This window comes from Phacochoerus africanus, chromosome 6 (genome assembly GCF_016906955.1).
Source record: "Phacochoerus africanus isolate WHEZ1 chromosome 6, ROS_Pafr_v1, whole genome shotgun sequence".
Taxonomy (NCBI): domain Eukaryota; kingdom Metazoa; phylum Chordata; class Mammalia; order Artiodactyla; family Suidae; genus Phacochoerus; species Phacochoerus africanus.
In genome coordinates, this window is record NC_062549.1 from 36,621,725 (window position 1) to 36,643,881 (window position 22,157).

General features: G+C 45.9%; 1 protein-coding gene across 3 annotated transcripts in view; it reads right to left on the reverse strand.

Annotated features, from left to right (window-relative positions):
• SPAG1 (sperm associated antigen 1) overlaps positions 1-22,157 on the reverse strand; it is a 97,781-nt gene that overhangs the window by 12,302 nt on the left and 63,322 nt on the right. For all 3 annotated transcript variants that reach the window (XM_047783524.1, XM_047783525.1, XM_047783526.1), the window contains 6 exons: positions 19,947-20,339; positions 19,452-19,551; positions 12,242-12,394; positions 5,738-5,904; positions 3,009-3,141; positions 324-450 (listed from right to left, as the gene is read on the reverse strand). In XM_047783524.1, the coding sequence (XP_047639480.1) occupies positions 324-450; positions 3,009-3,141; positions 5,738-5,904; positions 12,242-12,394; positions 19,452-19,551; positions 19,947-20,339 (1,073 nt within the window). The remainder of the gene's footprint in view (positions 1-323; positions 451-3,008; positions 3,142-5,737; positions 5,905-12,241; positions 12,395-19,451; positions 19,552-19,946; positions 20,340-22,157) is intronic.

Here is a 22,157-nt window from a genome sequence, read left to right on the forward strand (position 1 = left end):
CCCACTGAGCGAGGCCTGGGATCGAACCTGCGTCCTCATGGTTACTAGTCAGATTGTTTCTGCTGAGCCATGGCAGGAACTCTGGGAAATGAATCATACTTTTTGAGCTAGACGGGGTTCTTAGAAATGATCTAGCTCCACACCATAGTTTGGGGAACTCTGAGGCACCTTCCAAGGTTTTAGGACTGGTGAGCACTGCACGAGGATTAAGCCCCAGGAAGATGTCACTCCCCGTCCTGAAGCCCACGATTCATGTTTATGAAGAAAAACCACGTGATGGGTTCAGAGCTGAAACGGACATGTTAAAATGAAGATTTCCTCACCTTGAGTCCTTTCTGAGCCAGGGCACGTCTATAGCATGCTTTCACGTTCGCGTGATCTATCTGAAGCGCCTGATCACAGTCCTGCTTCGCCTCTTCAAACTGGCACAGCTTCAAGTAACAGAGAGCTCTGGTGCAACGTAATGGAACTCAGCGTCAGGAGAGGTAAAGACAACACAGCTATGAATTTGGACAGCTAACAGAAACCAGAGAAGAGCGAAATAAATCTGTGCCTATGCCACAACTGTTGCGATTAAAACCTAACGTTTTTCTCCAGTTATGGCATTGTCTGGCAATCCATGTAATGAGGGCCCTGGGGATACAACTGTAATCAAAATACAGTCTGGGCCCTCAAGGAGGCTGCTGTGGTCCAGGGGAAGAGACAGGTAGTTAAAAGAAGCAAACACAATAAAATCTGTAAAGGATGCTCTGGAAGCACAGAGCTGAGACTCTCCTCAGAGCTGGTGGAGCTGAAGCGAGGAAGGAGGAGTCAGGGAAGACTTCCCAGCAGAAGTGACTTTTTTTTTTTGTCTTTTTACGGCTGCACCTGTGGCATATGGAGCTTCCCAGGTTAGGGGCCTAATCAGAGCTGTAGCTTCTGGCCTGTACCACAGCCACAGCAATGCAAGATCCGAGCCGCGTCTTCGACCTACACCACAGCTCACGGCAACGCCGGATCTTTACCCCACTGAGCAAGGCCAGGGACCGCACCTGCAACTTCAGGGTTCCTAGTCAGATTCGTCTCCACTGTGCCATGACAGGAACTCAAAAGTGACATTTAAGTTGAAGCCCAGAGCACAGAGTGAGAATCATCCAATACCAGGGCTCAGGGCTGAGAGGCGAGATGCAGGCAGGGGAGAGTGGAGGCCAAGGGCACAGGACCTGTAGAGTCCTACAGTGAGAGAATACGCTGCTCCCGATGGACTAAGAAGGGAGCCCAATGGCAGGGGTGCAGGGATGGGGCTGGGAGAGTGGGAGGCCAGCTCAGGAAGGGCCTTGTGAACCACTGCAGGAGGCTGCGCTTTATCCCCAGCATGATAGTTTTTAAATAGAGGCTAAGGAGTTTCCACTGTGGCTCAGTGGGTTAAGAACCTGACTAGTTTCCAAGAGGACATGGGTTGATCCCTGGCCTCACTCTGGCTTATGGATCCAGCACTGCTGTGAGCTGCGGCATATATGTTGAAGATGCGGCTCGGATCTGGCATTGCTGTGGCTGTGGTGTGGGCCGGCAGCCGCAGCTCTGATTCGACCCCTAGCCTGGGAACCTCCATATGCTGCAAGTGCGGCCCTAAAAAGCAAAAAAAAAAAAAAAAAAAAACCAGAGGCTATGTTCACCATGTGGTAGGAAGATGGCTCTAGCTGCAGCCTGGAGGAGAGGGAACAAGACCACAGGCAGGGACACCTGGGAGGGCCCCGCAGGCCTCAGGGCAGAGACGGTGACGGCCCAGTGCAGGCACTGCAGGTGAGGGTGGACAGAAAGGAATTGGGAAGAGCTGCTGACAGGCTGGGGCAGGAGGCCTCGGTCAGGGAAGACAACCCATCCTGTCGCAAGTGCAGAAGAGAGGGAAGTGCTCGGGTCCGCGGCTCAGAGACAGACTTTGGGGACACAGTTGGAAGGTGGTAAATGCAGGGGGCGAGGCTGAAGTGGCCCAGAGGATGTTTGAGTGAGCAAGGGACCTACATGATTAGAATCCCGAGAAGACCAGGGAGAGATGAGCCCTCTTGTAGAGGGAGAAAGAGAGAGCCAGCTGTCTGCACCGCAGCCAAGGGCAGAGCGGGCCTCCAGGGAAGACAGAGCAGGCCCTGAGGCCCCAGACCACAGGGCTGAGCAGGAGATGGGTGGACAACTACCTTGTGTGCAAAAACAATGCGGTAAGAGATTAAGTTTAAAAAACTCATCTGTGGCTCAGTAGTTAACGAACCCGACTAGGAACCATAAGGTTGTGAGTTCAATCCCTGGTCTCGCTCAGTGGGTGTTAAGCATCCGGCGTTGCCGTGAGCTGTGGTGTAGGTCACAGACGTGGCTCAGATCTGGAGTTGCTGTGGCCGGCAGCTGTAGCTCCAATTCGACCCCTAGCTTGGGAACCTCCATATGCCGCAGGTGCAGCCCTAAAAACAAAAAAGACAAAAAAAAAAAAAGTCACCTGAAATCACTAGGAAAACTCAAGCTGAGTCGCTCCTCTTCAGGAACCATGCCTCATTCTTCCTGGTCACTGAATATTCTCTCTGCTCCCCAAATCATGATAGTCTCCGGAACTATCTTTTTACACCACAATGTGTTACAGATGGCACCTGAGCAGTGTTCTAGAACAATCTGCCCATTTCTGCTGTGTGCTAAAAGATGCCAGGCCCTTCCCTTAGCACTTCAAGAGAAAAGTTTGAAAGGCAACTGATCCCTGCTTCCACTCTGGAGGCCGAGGCTGAGGCCTCCGCACCAGCTGCAGTGAGGAGCCAGGGCCACGATGGCCTCGCAGAAGCCTCAGCAGAGACCACGTCCGACCTCCCAGCTCCAAGACACGTCCCGTTCTCAGTCTCTCCCAAGGCTCTACCTCTTTAAAAAGCACTCACTTAAAACAATTTGTCAAAGAAATTCGCAGGACCATGGGAAACAATTTCGGCAATTCACGTGTCTAACGTTACGGTTGAAAATATTCATACAGGAAATATATAAAGTTACAAAGAACTTGCCTGTTTGTATAAATGGCACAGTCCTTGCTGTTAATCTTCAAGCACGCACTGTATTTACTGAGAGCATCTTTATAGTTTTTGTCCTTTACACACTGATTTCCTTCTTCCTTAAGGGTTGTAAACATTTTTTCATCTATGGGACACACACACAAAAAAGAAAGTATTCATGTTAGCAGCTCTACAAAATTTTCAGTATCCTAGAAATGAACTTGACCACATGCCATACAGAGCTAAAGTCCAAATGGAACCAAACTTATATATATACAAAGTAAAAACATACATTGGCTATAAGTAGAAATGCTTAAAACGTTATGACACTGGTATTTTTTTTTCAAATTAGAAAATAAAATACAAGATATTCTAGCATTTTATCCGTATTGGCATGCCTTCTTTTCTCTGCTGGAGATACAAATCGGGAGTGTTTGGTTTAGGATTATTTCATGAAAAATGAATACACCAACCCATGAAAACCTGAAGGAGACATCTTTCCAGGACTCCAAATTTCCCTGAACCGTCACCCCTCCTCCGCTGTCTGCTCTTGTGGTTTAGTTAAGGTGGATCCCACCCAAGCCCTACCTTTTGGGGTAATCCTCATCTTACTAAGCAGCACATCAGATCCCCTTGGCCACAATAATTATATTGGTCAGGATGGCCCCGTGAGAGCCAGTGAGCAATGGTGAGATTTTAGTGGCAGCTCCTAGTGAGGGAATTCTTGTTCTTTCCCATGGAACATGAGAACAAACGGAGGCGGCATTTTGCCACTGTATGAGAAGAGGGGAGAAATGGTCTGAGAATGGAGCCCACAGAGCAAGTGAGAGGCCAAGGAGGAGGGGCTGAAAGAGAAGCCCGACTCCTGAATTCGGCCTCCCTGCAGCCACTCGACCTGTGGTCTTTTACTCAAGAGGTACCGATAAACAACTTTTTTTTTTTTTGCTTAGGCCATGAAGGGTTGGGTTTTCGGTTATCTGCAAACAGAGTCCCAAGGATGACTGTTACCTATAAACTTGCAAGTGTTGGATCCTTAAATACCCTGCTCCCAGCTGGGGATCAAACCCATGCCTCTGCAGTCAGGTTCTTAACCCTCTGTGTCATAGTGGGAACTCCTTGAAGTTTTTTGTTGTTGTTTTAATCAAGATTTTTAGATCACAGAATTTAAAGGTAAAATTAAATTTTAAAATTTAAGTTTTGGATTTTTATTTTATATCCCGTTACTCCAGGCTAAAGTTACTACACAGATTTAAAACTTCAAATTTTAATATTTTATGCATGTTGGAAAACTTTGGCTGCAAGTAACAGAGAATCTGTTGATTTATAGCTGTAAGGAATGTTTTGGTTCAGGTAACTCAAAAGAGCCCAGGCAGGCTCTAAACTCAGGATGGCTCTGGTTCGACCCCTTGCCTGGGAACGTCCAGAGGCCGCGAGTGCAGTCCTGAAAAAAAAAAAAAAAAAAAGACTAAAAGCCCTGACAGAAGTTTCCTGCATTTTCTTTCTAGGAATGGAACCTTGAGGTGTCTGCAAGATGAAGCTCCAGCCAGACACACATGGGGTTCCTAAGCAGGCAGAAGTGGGGCCTCCGGTGGCTTTGAAGCAGAACGCAAGAGTGAAGCCACATGTATAAATACACTGCACAGGAGTTCCTGTCGTGGCGCAGTGGTTAACGAATCCGACTAGGAACCATGAGGTTGTGGGTTCGGTCCCTGCCCTTGCTCAGTGGGTTAACGATCTGGCTTTGCCGTGAGCTGTGGTGTAGGTTGCAGACGCGGCTCGGATCCCGCGTTGCTGTGGCTCTGGCGTAGGCCAGTGGCTACAGCTCCGATTTGACCCCTAGCCTGGGAACCTCCATATGCCATGGGAGCAGCCCAAAGAAATAGCAAAAAGACAAAAAGACAAAAATAAATAAATAAATAAATAAATAAATAAATAAATACACTGCACAAAGTACTGAGGTGGGCCCTGGGGGTGCAGGCAAGTATGGATGGGAACAACTGGCAGGCGGAAGGAAGTACTGCCAGATACATGCTGTAGGGCTTTATCTTGTTTTACTCTTTCAAACACATCAACCTTATTACACTAGCCTCGCCACTTAACATGGTGTGTAGAGGGCTATATACTAATTAATTCTTTTTCTTCTTTTTATTTTTTTATTTTTGTCTTTTCTAGGGCTGCTCCTGTGGCATGTGGAGGTTCCCAGGCTAGGGGTCTAATTGGAGCTGTAGTCACCGGCCTACACCACAGCCATAGCAACGCAGGATCCGAGCCGCATCTGCAACCTACACCACAGCTCACGGCAATGCCAGATCCTTAACCCACTGAGCAAGGCCAGGGATCGAACCTGCAACCTCATGGTTCCTAGTCAGATTCATTAACTACTGAGCCATGACGGGAACTCCTTCTTTTTCTTAATAACAATGCTAACTTAACCTTTATTAAGAGGCTACTATAAGCTTAAACAGTCAGCACATGTGCTAAGTATTTTATAAGCATATCTCCATTTATTCCTGAGAATAATTCCATGAGACAGTTATTCCCATCTCCCCCTTTCATATACACAAAGATACTGGAGTATAGAGTGGGAAGTAACTTTTAAGACTTTGTAGTTAGAGAACAGGGTGCTAATTTAAGCCCGGGCCTGATGCCTGAGTTCACTCAGTCATCCTTCTGCTTTACTGTCACAATACACGCACAGCTCACAACCACCCTCCAAAGAAATGATCATGGGATGCTTTTACCTATGATGCCCGGCTGGTGATGGCTGCAGGAATCGCCCCCTTGGTCTGGGGGTGGCTCCGCCACAGGCTGCCAAGCTCGCAACTGCGCGGATGTGGGCACAGTAGGAATGCGTAACAGCTTCTCCCGCCAGCTTGGTCCATCCAGAGCCATTAAAATTTTTGTTATCCTGGAAAGAAAATCAGTTTTCTGTTGATTATGCAGTTTGCTTTTTTCTATTTCGGAAGGTCATACCAAGATTAAAATTTACACACGGTATGCATTTGTGTACTTCCCTGGAGAAAACACACACTCGTGTGGTATTTGCTGTCCTCACAAACCTTCTTTAAAAGGACTTTTCAACATTGACCCAAACTACGCATCTTTTTTGTCTCAGAAGAAAAAAATTAAGAATTTCTAATTGGTTTTTAAAAATTTTTAGTGTATAAGCAATACATTTTTAATTTTTAAAAAAGTATAAAAGTAAAATTTAGGAGGCCTAGAAGAAATGCCCCCCACATAGCATTTAATATAATTACTAATGTATTATAATAGAGCACAAATACTATTATATATTATACGATATTATTACAGTACAGTACAAATACTATTATACTGTATTATATAGTATAAATACTAATATATTACTCTTGAGTGTAATCAGAAATACTTTAGAATTTCTAGGAGTTCCCATTGTGGCTCAGCAGGTTGTAAATCCAACTAGTATCCATGAGGATGTGGGTTCCATGCTCAGGGGGTTAAGGATCCAGTGTTGCCATGAGCTGTGGTCTAGGTCTCCACCCTGGCATTGCTGTAGCTGTGCCGCAGGCCGGCAGCTGCAGCTCTGATGCAACCCCTAGCCTGGGAACTGCCATATGCCACAAGTGCAGCCCTAAAAAGCAAAAAAAAAAAAAAAAAAGTACTTTAGAATTTCTTTTCCCAAACTGTAAAGACAGGTGTACAAGACTGGCTGTTAAAAGGGATGAGGAGGGAGTAGCTGTCACATGGAACACTGCTTGTCTTGAAACATTTATATGTGGTTAAGATACTCTTAGCTTGTATTTTTTCATCTCTAAAATTATCCGCTCATGTTTTCAGATGCATAAAAGATGAAAGAATAGGATCCTGGAGTTTCTTACTAGGGCGCTTGTGTTAATGCCAGTTGCTAATGGTTATTGTAAAATTCAGATTAACATCCCTGATTATCACATTCTCATCATTTTAAGCATATAAAATATCATACTTAGAGTTTAAAACAAAATTATGTCTTTGGAGTAAATCTGGTTTAAAAAAAGGTACTCCCCAAGACTGAGCAAGTTTACCGGTATTTAGTAGAACGAATTCAAATCAGTTAACTCAGGAGTACTTTTGTGTGAAAAAAATTTTGTATTCATATAGAGGTAAATATAATGCACATATTTTCCCTACAGTTTCTTTTTTTAATTTTTATTTTATTTTATTTTATTTTTTTTGCTTTTTAGGGCTGCACCTGCAGCGTAGGGAACTTCCCAGACTAGGGGCTGAATCAGAACTGCAGCTGCCGGTCTACGCCAGAGCCACAGCCAACGCCAGATCTGAGCCACGTCGGTGACGTACACCCCAGCTCACGGCAACACAGGATCCTTGACCTACTGAGTGAGGCCAGGGATTGAACCCACATCCTCATGGATACTAGTCGTATTTGTTTCTGCTATGCCACAACAGGAACTCCCTGACAGTTTCTTTAAACTGAAATTTCAATAGTGATTTGGGGGTTATGATAACCAAATCTCACATATTTTAGTGTAAAAAAATAAATGTGAAAAAGAATGTATTAACCACCTACAACTGAAGAAGAGAAAGAAGCATTAGAAAAAAAGAATTTTTAGGAGCTGCCATTGTGGCTAAGCAGTAATGAACCCAACTAGTATCCATGAGGATGCGGGTTTGATCCCTGGCCTCACTCAGCGGATGAGGGATCCGGCACTGCTGTGAGCTGTGCTGTACATCACAGATGTGGCTCAGATCTGGTGTGGCTGTGGCTAACAGCTACAGCTCCGATTTGACCCCTAGCCTGGGAACCTCCATATGCCTCAGGTGCAGCCCTAAAAAAAGACAAAAAAAAAGAAAGAAAGAAAGAAAGAAAGAATTTTTAAGCAAAACGTATTACCAGCAGAGAGGAAGGAGGAAGCAGCTGAAAAGAGCTGATGTGTTGCCAGGGAGTAAATAAGTATATGCAGGGAAATGTAACATATAAGGTTCCTGGAGAGGAAGAGAGGAATATGGTTAATGGAAGACAAACAAAATAAGCACAGGTGTTTAAATTTAAAAATCTGCTGTCGGAGTTCCCGTCGTGGCTCAGTGGTTAATGAATCCGACTAGGAACCATGAGGTTGTGGGTTCGATTCCTGGCCTCTCTCAGTGGGTTAAGAATCTGGTGTTGCCGTGAGCTGTGGTGTAGGTTGCAGACACAGCTCGGACCCCGAGTTGCTGTAGCTCTGGCGTAGGCCGGTGGCTGCAGCTCCAACTCGACCCCTAGCCTGGGAACCTCCATATGCCACGGAATCGGCCCATGAAATGGCAAAAAGAGAAAAAAATAAAAAGCTGCTGTTACTTTGATGGAAAGGCAAGCATAAATATGAGATTCATGAAAAGGAATAGTGAAATTTCTTAAATGGATATTTTATAGAAAATATATATGGCAAAACCAATGCTGCCTCATCTTCTTATAAAACAACACATCAGCAACAACCACTCAAGTAAAAAAAATGAATAACTCTTCAAAGTCAATTTGCATCAAATAACCTTGAATACATACAAAAACTACAATACAGTCCTCAGAAAGCTAAACAAAATTACTGTGTGACCCAGCAATTCCACTCCTGGGTATACATCAAAAGGAAATGAAAACAGGCTTGCAAATACCCGTGCACATGAATGCTCAGAGCAGCACTATTCATAAGAGCCAAATGGTGGAAATAACCAAAATGCCCATCAACAGATGAATGGCAAAACACAATGTAATGTAGCCACATAATGGAATATTACTCGGTCATAAAAAGAAATGACATCATCACACACGCCACACCAGGAACCAACCTTGAAGAAACAGAATGCTAAGTGAAATAAGCCAGACACAAAAGGCACATACTGTATGAGTCTATTTATAAGCACTATGCAGAACAGGTAAATCCACAGAGACAGAAAGCTGCTTAGTGGTGGCCAGGGGCTCAGAGACGGAGAATGAGAAGCAGTTGCTTAATAAGGAGTCAGAGTTTCCCTTTGGGGGGAGGAAGCGTTTGGGAATAGAGAGAGGTGGTGGCTGCATAGCACTGTGAATGTTCTAAAGGCCACTAGATTGCACAGCTTAAAATAGTTAATTTAGTTGTTGCTTGAATTGTACGTCACCTTTTTTTTATTATCGTTTATTATTTATTCTATTTATTTATTTTTTTTGCCTTTTCTAGGGCTGCACCCATGGCACATGGAGGTTCCCAGGCTAGGGGTCTAATGGGAGCTGTAGCTACCAGCTCTACGCCAGAGCCACAGCAACACAGGCTCCTTAACCCACTGAGCAAGGCCAGGGATCGAACCTGCAACCTCATGGTTCCTAGTCAGATTCGTTAACCACTGAGCCATGATGGCAAGTCCAGTCACCTTTTTTTTTAAAGTGTATAATGCAGAAAGTTCAGACATGTGAATGATCAGTCTCTCAGACATACATTTCTCCGTTCCAACCATTTAGCTGATCGCTATGAGCTGGATTTCTTAAAATCAAATTTCAACAGGCCCTTGGACTCTGCCAGATACTTAAGGTGTCTTCCCACTTTGTTTCCTGAGAGCCCCTAACCCTGGAGAACACCCTACTTTCCCCAGCCATCCTGGAGCCTCCTGGAGGGGTTGGGGTCGGGGGTGAATTAACAGCATAAGCCTGCAACCCAGCCTGAGCCGTGCTCTGTCTATGGAGAACGCACTCATGACACACGTTTTTACTAAGGACACCTACTGTACAAGGTACCACAACTGCGAAGACGGATAAAACACAACCCCAACCTCAAGGAATTCCCAGTAGAATGAGAGCAGAGCTTTACAAAAGGGGGTGGAGGGTGGGGGGGTAGAGGAGTTGCCATTCCTGCCGTGGCTCAGCGGTTAACGGGCCTGACTAGCATCCATGAGGACGTGGGTTTGATCCTTGGCCTTGCTCAGTGGGTTAAGGATCCTGTGTTGCTGTGGCTGTGGTGTAGGCCGGTGGCTACAGCTCTGATTAGCCTGGGAACCTCCATATGCTGTGGGTACAGCCCTAAAAAGAGAACAAGGCAAAAAGGCAAAAAAAAAAAAAGGAGGGGGGAAAGGGCCTGGGGAGGAAGGAGCAGATGACATGCGGTGGGGTGGCTGTGCAGCAGAAGAAAAGGCTTGGAGAGCTCCTGGGGGACAGACCTAATTTCAGAGGATCAAGGTCAAGGAGGCCCTGGATGCCCAAGGTTCCATCTGGTTCCACTCTAGACCTAATAATCAATATCCACCCCTTTCTCCTGGTCAGGCTGGGGCTAGACAGGCACAACCATTAAATGGAAGCACCAGGGGATGGCTGCCCACTCTATATAAATTCTTCCAGAGTTCCTGTCGTGGCTCAGTGGTTAACGAATCCGACTAGGAACCATGAAGTTGAGGGTTCAATCCCTGGCCTCACTCAGTGGGTTAAGGATACAGCATTGCCGTGAGCTGTGGTGTAGGTCGCAGACGCGGCTCGGATCCCTTGTTGCTGTGATGTAGGCCGGCAGCTACAGCTCCGATTGGACCCCTAGCCTAGGAACCTCCATATGCCGCAGGAGCGGCCCTAAAAAGGACCAAAAAAAAAAAAAAAAAATTCTTCTGACACTTTCTCCCAGGTGTGGTGAGACCAGGTGCAGCAGTAGGGCAGGATTTTAAAAGACCAAATTGATCTGAAACACACGGTTCTCACTTTCTTCAGCTTTGTTCAAGGTCCCATCAGTGCCCTTCCTGGACCAGCTTCAGCGCTTTCTCTCCAACAACCACAGCCCACACAGACTGGCCTCTCTGTGAGCCCCTACCTCGCTGACAAATGTTCACACTTGGGCATAATCTGTCTTATGTCAAGTTTCTCCCCCCAGCTATATTCCAGTTTGCTTAAAGAGAGAGGCTATGTGGGAGTTCCTGTTGTGGCTTAGTGGTTAACGAATCTGACTAGGAACCATGAGGTTGCGGGTTCGATCCCTGGCCTTGTTCAGTGGGTAAAGGATCTGGCGTTGCCGTGAGCTGTGGTATAAGCCAGCAGCTACAGCTCCTATTAGACCCCTAGCCTGGAGATGTCCATATGCCATGGGAGTTGCCCAAGAAATGGAAGAAAAAAAAAAAGGCAGAGGCTAGGTTGTGTTTTCCCTTTTTGTGGGGAATGGGGGGAGAGGGGGCATGGTACACTAGACCAATGCTGGGCACAAGGGAAACACACAAATACTTGGAAGAAATTATACTTTGGACAAACGGGATCACAAGATAGTATCCATAACTAGAAATGTTATCCAAGTAGTAATTTCCCAAGTTCACCTAAAAGCAATGTCTGAAGTCTGGAAATTCTTACCTTCCCATTCTCACTCAGGGGGTCTAGAGATCATAATATAAATCAGATCCAGATTCTTTGCTATTTTAAGTTAATACTTATCCTAGATGAGTGTCTATGTAAACAGAAATATCTAGCAGGCTCATGAAGACATCATTCTCCCGAGGAGAAACAAGATAGGTTTCCACTGACAGATGTGGCGCCCTTGAACATCTGCGAATCCTGCAGGAGAAGAAGACTCAACACGGCGGTTTTCCCTAAGGTTTTGGATCTTGCCCTATAATTGGTACTGACTTAGGACATCACTGAAAACACTGCTCTAACCCCAAAGATATTTACAAATACTAAACTCGAATTCTGTGCATCTGGGCAGCACAAAAGACCTATATCCTGTGAGACTAAAAATATACGTATACAGAGAACATTCACTGGACAGTAATAAGTGGACCAGGACACCAACATAAAGGTGTCAGAGGACAATTAAAATGTATCATGGGGAGTTCCCGTCATGGCACAGTGGTTAACGAATCCGACTAGGAACCATGAGGTGGCGGGTTCGGTCCCTGCCCTTGCTCAGTGGGTTAACGATCCGGCATTGCCGTGAGCTGTGGTGTAGGTTGCAGACGCGGCTCGGATCCTGCGTTGCTATGGCTCTGGCGTAGGCTGGTGGCTGCAGCTCCGATTCAACCCCTAGCCTGGGAACCTCCATATGCCGCGGAAGCAGCCCTAGAAAAGGCAAAAAGACGAAAAAAAAAATGTATCATGGGATAAAGAGAAAGTTAAAAGTTAGAGAGCTTGAGCCATGGGGTTTTGAAAGAGTGAAGGCAGGCAATTGCCAAAGGCCATCCGGGTAACGCCAATAACAAAGAACACGTCTACACCCTAACAACACTCTTGAAGGAGGGAAGAAAAGAAAATCTCACTCCATGAGAACCACTAGACCTCAGGGAGCTGCCTCCGAGTTGGTTACCTGTTAATACTGTCGTTTGCTACCTGGATTCCGCAGTCTATTTGCAGCACTGTTTTATAATCCACATATGCTTTCTGATACTGCTCTAAAGTTTCATAGGCCATTGCTCGTCGAAGAAGTGGCTTGACTGAGAATGGATGAAGTTCCAGAGCCCTGCAGGAAGACAGAAACATTACATGTCATTTGTTTTGAGAACTACTCTCTTACTTACGCTAACTGAATGTATGCAATAGTACTGGCCTCTCACATGCAGGCCTATCTGACATCTCACCATGGGAACCTAGCCACACACCACATCTTTCCCCTCAGTGAGACTTCGTGCCCTGGCAGCAGGCAGTGTCTCCCCATCCCACACCCCTCCCCTGAAAGGTGCTAACACAGCCCACCATGGCGCCAGGCCACAGAGCAGGCTTTCCACAGGTTCTTGATATTGACAGATAAAAAGGAAATGTTGGAGTTCCCGTCGTGGCGCAGTGGTTAACGAATCCGACTAGGAACCATGAGGTTGTGGGTTCGGTCCCTGGCCTTGCTCAGTGGGTTGATGATCCGGCGTTACTGTGAGCTGTGGTATAGGTTGCAGACTCGGCTTGGATCCGCGTTGCTGTGGCTGTGGTGTAGGCCGGTGGCTACAGCTCTGATTCGACCCCTAGCCTGGGAACCTCCATATGCCGCGGGAGCGGCCCAAGAAATAGCAAAAAAAAAAAAAAAAAAAAGACAAAAAAAATAAAAAGGAAATGTCTTACTGGCACCTATCTATTGAATAAGGCATCTCAGCACAGAACCACACAAAAAAAGTACATTACATTTTGAAAATCAGCTCTCTAAAACTTAATACAGTAGATTACGATTTCCTTGTTGCCAAAGGGCTTCAAAAATAGACCAGAGTGGGGAGTTCCCATTGTGGCTCAGCAGAAACAAACCCGACTAGTATCCACTGAGGCCTCGGGTTCAATCCCTGGCCTCGCTCAGTGGGTTAATGATCCAGCCTTGCTGTGAGCAGTGGTGTAGGTCACAGATGCAGCTCGGATCTGATGTTGCTGTGGCTGTGGTGTAGCCGGTAGCTGCAGCTCCGATTCAACTCCTAGCCTGGGAACTTCCATATGCCCTTGCAGCCCTAAAAAACAGGGGAAAAAAAAAAAAAAAAGACCAGAGGGAGTCAAGAAATTTATGACAATTTCTTGTACGTCATAACTTTTTAGACTATGAAGTATTTCCAACATCATTAGAGATGTTATTTCAAGGTTATGCTCCTTGGTTTTGCTTGAAGTAACTGCTTAAATCTACCTCACTACTTAATGCACTTCATTATATTCTGAAAATAAAGCACACAATCAAAAGACTATTTACGAATGAGAACTACTATACTAACAAAACCAATGGAAACTTCAAGACGTACTCTGTGCAGAGATCCTATGAAGAGCCTACTTATTCCATAAGCTGCTAAGGCTCATCTATGCCAGACTGTCCACACTGGGGATCAGGTCTGCTCTTCTGGGAACTCTTAGGCACAGCAGTTTATGTATCAGACATTGAACGGGCTTCAGGAAAAGCCTGAGCGAGGGCTGCTTCACTCTCTTCCCAATAGAGACCTGCTGTCTATTCCTGCCTACAGCGGTCTGGCAAGGAGGAAGCTCCAACAGAACACCTGCTGGGCTGGTCACTGCAGATGTCCTCATTCAATGTCACAAGAAGCCTTCTAGGTAAATACTCATAAGGTCATGCTGAGGTGAAGAAGTGGAGAGACACACGGCGCAATCTGTGCCTGTTCTTTCGAATCCAAGCTTTGGGAAAGTGAGGGCATTGCCAGTCCTGATCACCACTCTATTCCCAGTGCCCAGACCACTGGGGACCTCCTCCTGAATGAAACTTCAGGGTCCATGCTCTTTACACTCTTTCTACCACACACACACACACACACACACACCAAAAATAAAGGAACTCAGAGTCACCTGCTACTCTGACTCCTTCCTAATTCTCTACCTTGTACTGATACTCGGCTGTACACATGGGTGTGTTCCTGGGCTCTGCACCACAGAAGCTGTGCTAGAAATGTCACTAAACGTAATTAGCTTCATTTCTTTGAAAAATAACCAACTTTTCTCTGCCTAGGTGTTAGATTTGGGGGCGATCTTAATTTTTCCAGGGCTGAATGTGCAGCACATGGAAGCTCCCAGGCTAGGGGTCAAATTGGAGCTGCAGCTGCCGGCCTGAGCCACAGCCACAGCCACAGCGGATGCAAGCTGCATCTGAGAACTACACTGCAGCTCAAGGCAATGCTGGATCCTTAACCCACTGAGCGAGGTCAGGGATCGAACCTGCATCCTCATGGATACTAGACGGGTTTGTAAGTCACTGAGCCACGACGGGAACTCTGTGCTATACTGGGTTTAAAATTTTTTTTCTGGAGATCCCATCGTGGTGCAGTGGAAACGAATCTGACTAGGAACCATGAGGTTTAGGGTTTGATTCCTGCCGTTGCTCTGTGGGTTAAGGATCCCAAGTTGCTGTGAGCTGTGATGTAGACTGCAAACACAGCTCCGATCCTGTGTTGCTGTGGCTCTGGAGTAGGCCGGCGGCTATAGCTCTGATTAGGCCCCTAGCCTGGGAACCTCCATATGCTGCAAATGCAGCCCTAAAAAGACCAAAAAAAGAAAAATTTTTTTTTTCTTTGATAGGTATGTGTTACTTTTGTAATCAGTAGAAGTTACTTTTAAAATAAAATTAAAATCAATCAAAACCGCTCTAAAACTAAAAAGCAGGTTTCTGGGCATCAGGATCTATTACATGTACCACTGCCTTAAATCTACTTTAGTTTAATGCTTAGAGGATATTAACTACACGAACAATGATTATAAATATAGGTCACTAACACATGACTACCCTCATTTTTCCAAAAGCTTCCAACATCCAAGGTACTATTTACCCACATAAGGCTGACCTGAAGTAGGCATGGAATCTAAAACTGAGTGAGGAGTTCCCTTCGTGGCTCAGTGGTTAACGAACCTGACTAGTACCTATGAAGACTCAGGTTCGGTCCCCGGCCTTACTCAGTGGGTTAAGGACCCGGTATTGCTGTGAGCTGCAGTGTAAGTCACCGACACAGCTTGGATCCGAGTGGCTGTGGCTGTGGTGTAGGTCAGTGGCTACAGCTCTGATCTGACCCCTAGTCTGGGGAACCTCCATATGCCGTAGGTACAGCCCTAAAAAGACCAAAAAAAAACAAAAAAAACTGAATGAGATGACACATTAATTTTTAGCATTCCCAGCCTGGTAAATGAAAGGCATTTTCTCTTTAACCACAATCCTGAAAATGAATGAGAGCTTCTAAATGGGAATTCCATTACGGGAAAAAAAAGAAAAGCACATCCATTCTTTCTTTCTTTTTCTTGTTTTGCTTTTTAGGGCCGCACCTCAGAGCTGAAGTGGCCAGCCTACGCCACAGCCACAGCAACTTGGGATCCTTAATCCACTGAGCGAGGCCAGGGATCGAACCCACATCCTCATGGCTACTAATGGGGTTCGAAACCACTGGGTCACAACAAGAACTCACGGCACATCCATTCTTAAAAACAAACACAGAAAAATTTTAAACCAGGGTTTACAAAAGCTTAACTATTCAAGTTAACACAGTTAAGACTCTAAAGATCTTCTAATTTCAAGTCTGTCAGAGGGCCTTGAAGAGGCACAAAAGCAGAGAATCACTAGGCAACATTCATTTATCCTTGCAATGGAAAGTCAGGTAAAGCGTCCTGGGGTGGTTTAGATAACCCAACAAGGTTCTCTGACAGATGGGAAAAGTGAAGACCTTTCTTTTAGCTGATAAACAACTATGAGAATAAAAGAAATTTCTAGAAATTATTTTATTTTAAATCATTAGGTTTTAAACTTCTCTTAGGAGTCATAACCCTATTCCATGCTTCACCTGGAAGCCTAACCTAGAAAGCTGGTGGGGGGTGGAGGGGGCAGCAGGGGGAGAGTTATAGGGCAGGGCCCACAATCCCTGAGCTGCTCGCACAATTCCTCACCTCCCAACAGCCACTCTCAATACACCAACCCCAAGGAAACTGCTCAGGGGAGGTGCTTCAGAGTAGGCCCTAGGAGTGCAGACACAATCAAATACGTCTCCCCCAAAATGTATAAAAAGTTATTCCATAGGTAAATCCAGGAAAATTATTTCATAGGTTTCCCCCTTTCCTTTATTTTAAATTTTGTGTCCCCCACCCTGGGAGGTTTTTCAATGTTTGAATCCTGCTACCACTCTTTTTTTTTTTTTTTCCTGCTTTTTAGGACCGCACCTGCTGCAGCATATGGAAGTTTCCAGGTTAGGGGTTGAATTGGGGCTATAGCTGCCAGCCTACACCACAGTCACAGCAACTCAGGATCCAAGCCGCATCTGTGACCAGCACCACAGCTCAAGGCAATGTCGGATCTTAAACCACTGAGCAAGGCCCGGGATCCTCATGGATAGGAGTCAGGTTTGTTTCCACTGCACCACAATGGGAACTCCTGCTACCATTTGTTTTGTACCAAGGACTCAAAACAACTTTCCAAGAAGCAAAGATAATTAACTGAAAAACCAGAAAATAGGCTTCCTTTAAAATGCATGCAGTCATTCTTAGCAACATGGATGGACCTAGAAACTATCATGCTAAGTGAAGTCAGCCATACAATGAGACACCAACATCAAATTCTTTCACTGACATGTGGAATCCGAAAAAAGGTCAGACTGAATTTCTTTGCAGGACAGATGCTGACTCACATTGAAAAACTTATGGTCTCTGGAGGAGACAGTTTGGGGGGTGGGGGGATGTGCTTGGGCTGTGGATGGAAATCCTGTGAAATCAGATTGTTATGATCATTATATAACCACAGATGTGATAAATTCATTTGAGTAATAAAAAAAATATAGTAATTAAGGGAAAAAATAAAATGTAAAAATAAATAAATAAAAATAAAATGCATGCAGTCTTTTTGAGGTGAAAACACTCTTGTTTCTACTAATAATTGGTCCCTAATTTATGCAGATTTAAATACATCCACTCTTCAACATGTCTGAAAAAGCAAATCACGGTTCTGGCATTAAAACAAGTTTCAGAATCACTGCTTTAGGAGTTCCCATCGTGGCGCAGTGGAAATGAATACAACTTGGAACCATGAGGTTGCAGGTTTGATCCCTGGCCTCGCTCAGTGGGTTAAGGATCCGGCATTGCCATGAGCTGTGGTGTAGGTCACAGACTCGGCTCGGATATGGTATCGGTGTGGCTCTGGTGTAGGCCGACAGCAACATCTCCGATTAGACCCCTAGCCTGGGAACCTCCATATGCCGCTGGAGTGGCCCTATAAGGACAAAAGATTAAAAAAAAAAAAAAAAAGAATCACTGCTTTGGAGTAAAAACATCCACCCTCTGCCCCTGATGCTGAGAGTCACATGCCAGGTATCAAAGAAAATATTTAAGTAGGTCGGTTTCTAGAAAGGTCAGTACTGACCAGCAGAGCCAGATTCCTCATCCTAGAACACAGCTCTTAACTAAGGACACCTTACCTAAACCACCACCTCCTCCCAGCCTGCAGGCAATTTCCTGCTTTCCTCCAGGACAAACCTCCATTCTAGTCTCCCTGCTGCAGTCTCCTCTGTGACTTCCTCCTGGCACTACACTGAAACCCAATGCATTTTAGCAAGATGTCTGCTGCCTTAAATGATCTCACTTAAGGACCAAATAAGTCCACTGTTTTGCAGCAGCCCTACCTATAGGGGTCCCAGGTTTTAACTAAAGAGTCCCGAACTCTCTCACAGAAGGAAGACCTAACTAAGACTGAAGGGTAACATACTAGCAATCGACACTTGAACTGAAAGGTTCTTAGCTGCCAGTCACCACTTGCCTGATAACTGTAAATTCACGTGGTCTCGTTACTTATTGGGCAGTGGCAAATGTTTAGCAACCGGCTCTCCTGGGGAGAAAAATGCCCCGATTTTTGGCATTTGCCAATTGTCATGGTATTAGGACTCCAACCATGTCAGATTTCAACTACCAACTTGACTTTGACCAACTCACAAAAATCCTGAACGTGTAACCATTAGCTAGCGTGAGCTGGCACGAGGGCAGATGGGGTCTAGGGTCAGACCAAAGTGAATATATGTGTATATGTCATTTTAAATTTGAGTGTTAAAATTGGCAAAAAATCTAAGCAGGTCAACTCCTTCTTTTCAAAGTGCAGGCACAGCTACCAGCAGGTTTTTGACTCATAACAATAAACCGATACTATCAATGGGAAAAACAAACAAACAAAAAACCTGTTCACCTTGTAATCAAGGTGTCCACATATGCTATTGTCCAAACGAGGGCCTCTGAGAGTGAAAGGGGTGATATTAATAATTTTACTAGACAACAGGAGTAAACCAGGACTGTGAGGGTCGCATCAGTACACATGACTTCTTATTATTTAGATGCACTAATAGCAGTTTCTTTCCCAAGGGCTCCTGAAGCAGGTTTATTATTTAATGGTGAAAGAAGATGCTTGTTATTCGTGTAAATATATTCATCCATCCTAGCACGTAACCTGTTGAGTACCATGGGTGACTGCTGTGCTGCAGGGATGCAACTCCATGTAAAACACGATTCCTGAACACACAAGTGCTTAAAATCCAATGCAGATGAGGTGTAGCTACAGGTGTGTGAATGCTAATGCAAGCCTTACAGTCATGCACATGACCAGGAGCCTGAGGTCACCAGGAAGGCAGAGAGGAGGGGGCAGGTGAGCAAGGGTTTCTGAAGCAAAGATGTGCAGAGGGCATTAGAGATAGTGGACCAAATGGGAGCAGAAAGTTTGTTTGGGGGACAGTGTGGGGACAGAGGAGCTTATAATTATCTAGAAGACTATACTGAGCCACCCAACACCTGTTGAAACAGTCTGTACAAAATAATGATTCAGGAAAAGTTATTCATATGCCACTGTGGATTGGAAGAGGCAGAGACTAGTTAGAAGGTTCTCCTCCAATGTTCTCGGAATGATGTGACATGAAAAAAGTTTGCACAATCTTCCATAATTGTCTTCATATACATGACAGGACTTACGAATTGTATTAGTAAACACATACCTTAAATGCCTTAAGAAAGTAGACTCAGAGGCAGAGAATTTAGAAGGATATTAAAATTGCATTCATCACACTGAAATGATAATCTCTTGATAAACCTGAAATACGGGAGTTTACCTGTTACAATCTTGAATGCAGCCACTGCAGTTTCCGTCTTTTAGGTAACATGCTGCTCTATTTGAATATAAGATACTGAGATCATCTGCACTTCCACTTCCTAAAAGCACATTTAATTAAACACAGTTAAAATCCATTAGCGAAATCACAGTTCACCAGAATTAGCAAGGCCACTGGGGTCTCCCATGGGGCTGCGGTCCTATCGCCTACCGATGCTGTAGCTCCAAGCAGCTGCCGGTGCCCGCAGTGGGCACACAGGCCAAGCCCGTAAAGGGACAGACGTGGATAAGCCTCGTTCGGGCGCACGCTACGCGCACCAAAGCACTGCTCAGGGAGGTCAGTTCGCATCCGCTCTGCTCTAGGTTACCGGGAAGGAGCGTACAGAGCGAGCGCCTGTCATTCGGGCGGTGGCCTGCGGCTCTCCGGTGGTGGCCCCTCAGGTCCCGCGAGCCGCAGCCCGAGGGCCCAGAGCCCCGGCGGGCGCCGCTCCCTCACCTGCAGGCTCCAGCTGCGCGATCGCCGCCGAGTACTTGAGGGCCGCCTCGGCGAACTGCCCGTGTTTGAAAAGCTCGTTGCCCTGACTCTTCAGGCTGGCGGGGCCGACCGGGGCGACGGGCGCGGGCGGCAGGGTGGCGGGCTCCGGGAACGCACAGGCCGCGGGGTCCCCGGCGCCTCGCCCGCCGCCTGGGTGCCCGTTGGCGCCTCCCGCCGTCGCGGAGTCCCGCGTCTGGCCCCGCTTGTCGGCGCGAGCCTCTGGCGCCCGGCCCCTCCGCGGCGCACCCCGATCCTGCCGCTTGCCGCCCTCGCTCTTGCGGGTCAGCTTCTTCTGGATGTTGCCCATGGCGCGCGGGTCCGCGGCGCACTCGGCTCCCGCCGACTCCGCGGCCTCTGTAGGGAGTGGATGCGGGAAGTGAGTATTTGCATCACCAGCAGCAACTACCTCCGAGGCCGCTGGGGTGCCGGCGCAGGGGCGGTTCCCAGGGGCGAAGCCCGGCTGGGAGGGCCCGCCCATCGGGCGGAGTTCGGCAGTTCCGGCTCCTCCAGGGGCCGGTCCGCGCGGAGGGTGGACCGTAGAGGCAGCGCTCCGAGCCCCAGTGGTTTTCCAGGCTATGAACAGAAGCCAAGCCCGGGTTTAACTCTTCAAACGCTGAAGAGCTTGGGACGTGAAAGCCAGCATTTCAAATCATTCATTCCCTTCATCAAAGCATTTGTGACGAGGTAAATCTTAGAAAAGATGTACTTTTCTTCCATTTACAATCTACAAGTGAATGAAGTTCTAAGACTTGAATTCGATAATTGCTCCCAAAGTTAGGGCCCACTCTTCTTATGTTAAAGGACTGGGTAAAGATAATTGGGGGCAGGGAAAGTCGCACTGTCTTTTAAGCCATTTAAAAGTGAATTTAGCAAAGAACTTACATAAAACAGGCACCTAGTTTTTAGTTTAAAATGAACCTTAAAAAGGATAACTTGATCCCCTTGCTGTACAGTGGGAAAATAAAAAATAAAGTATTTGAATCCAAAAAAAAAAAAAAAAACCTTAAAAAGACAGTAAAATTTCCATTACAATCCTTTCTTCAAACTTAAAAATTCCTTGTATCTTGATTGTAAGAGTTCAGGTATTTATCAGAGCATTAACGATTGATTATAGAATTGCTTTTTTTTTTTTTTTTAAGGGCCACACTTGCAGCATATGGAGGTTCCCAGGCTAGGGGTCCAGTCGGAGCTCCAAGTGCAGGCCTTTGCCACAGCCACAGCAACCTCAGATCCCAGCGGCATCTACCATCTACACCACAGCTCACAGCAACACCAGATTCTCAACCCAATGAGCTAGGCCAGGAATTGAACCTGCAACCTCATGGTCCCTAGTCAGATTCGTTAACCACTGCACCACGACGGGAAATCCCTAATCTGACTTTTAATGAATGTATTTCCTGTTCTGTTTATGAAAGGTAAAGCCAGAACTTGAAGCACAAAGACAGAGGAAATAGAAAACCACGAGTACGTAACTGAAAATCAGTGGATGGATGGTCAGTCACCTTAAGGCAAGCATGAGTATAAAAACACACTAAATAATGAACACAGGGAGTTCCCGTTGTGGCGCAGTGGTTAACGAATCTGACTAGGAACCATGAGGTTGTGGGTTCGGTCCCTGCCCTTGCTCAGTGGGTTAACGATCCGGCGTTGCCGTGAGCTGTGGTGTAGGTCGCAGATGCGGCTCGGATCCTGTGTTGCTGTGGCTCTGGCGTAGGCTGGCAGCTACAGCTCCGATTCGACCCCTAGCCTGGGAACCTCCATATGCCGCGAGAGCGGCCCAAGAAATAGCAAAAAAAGACCAAAAAAAAATTAATAATAATAATAATGAACACAGTTTTCTATACAGCAGAATAACATCCAATTTTGGATCACTGGCCAAAAGAGGCTTAATTATTAAAACAATAACAAAAAGACAACTTACAGAATGCGAGAAAATAGTTTCAAATGATGCAACTGACAAGGGCTTAATATCTAAAATATACAAACAACTTATACAACTCAACAGCAAAAAAGCCAACAACCCAATGGAAAAATGGGCAAAAGACTTGAATAGACATTTCTCCAAAGAAAATATACAGATGGCCAGCAAGCACATGAAAAAATGCTCAACATCACTGATTATTACAGAAAAGCAAATCAAAACTACTATGAGGTACCATCTCACACCAGTCA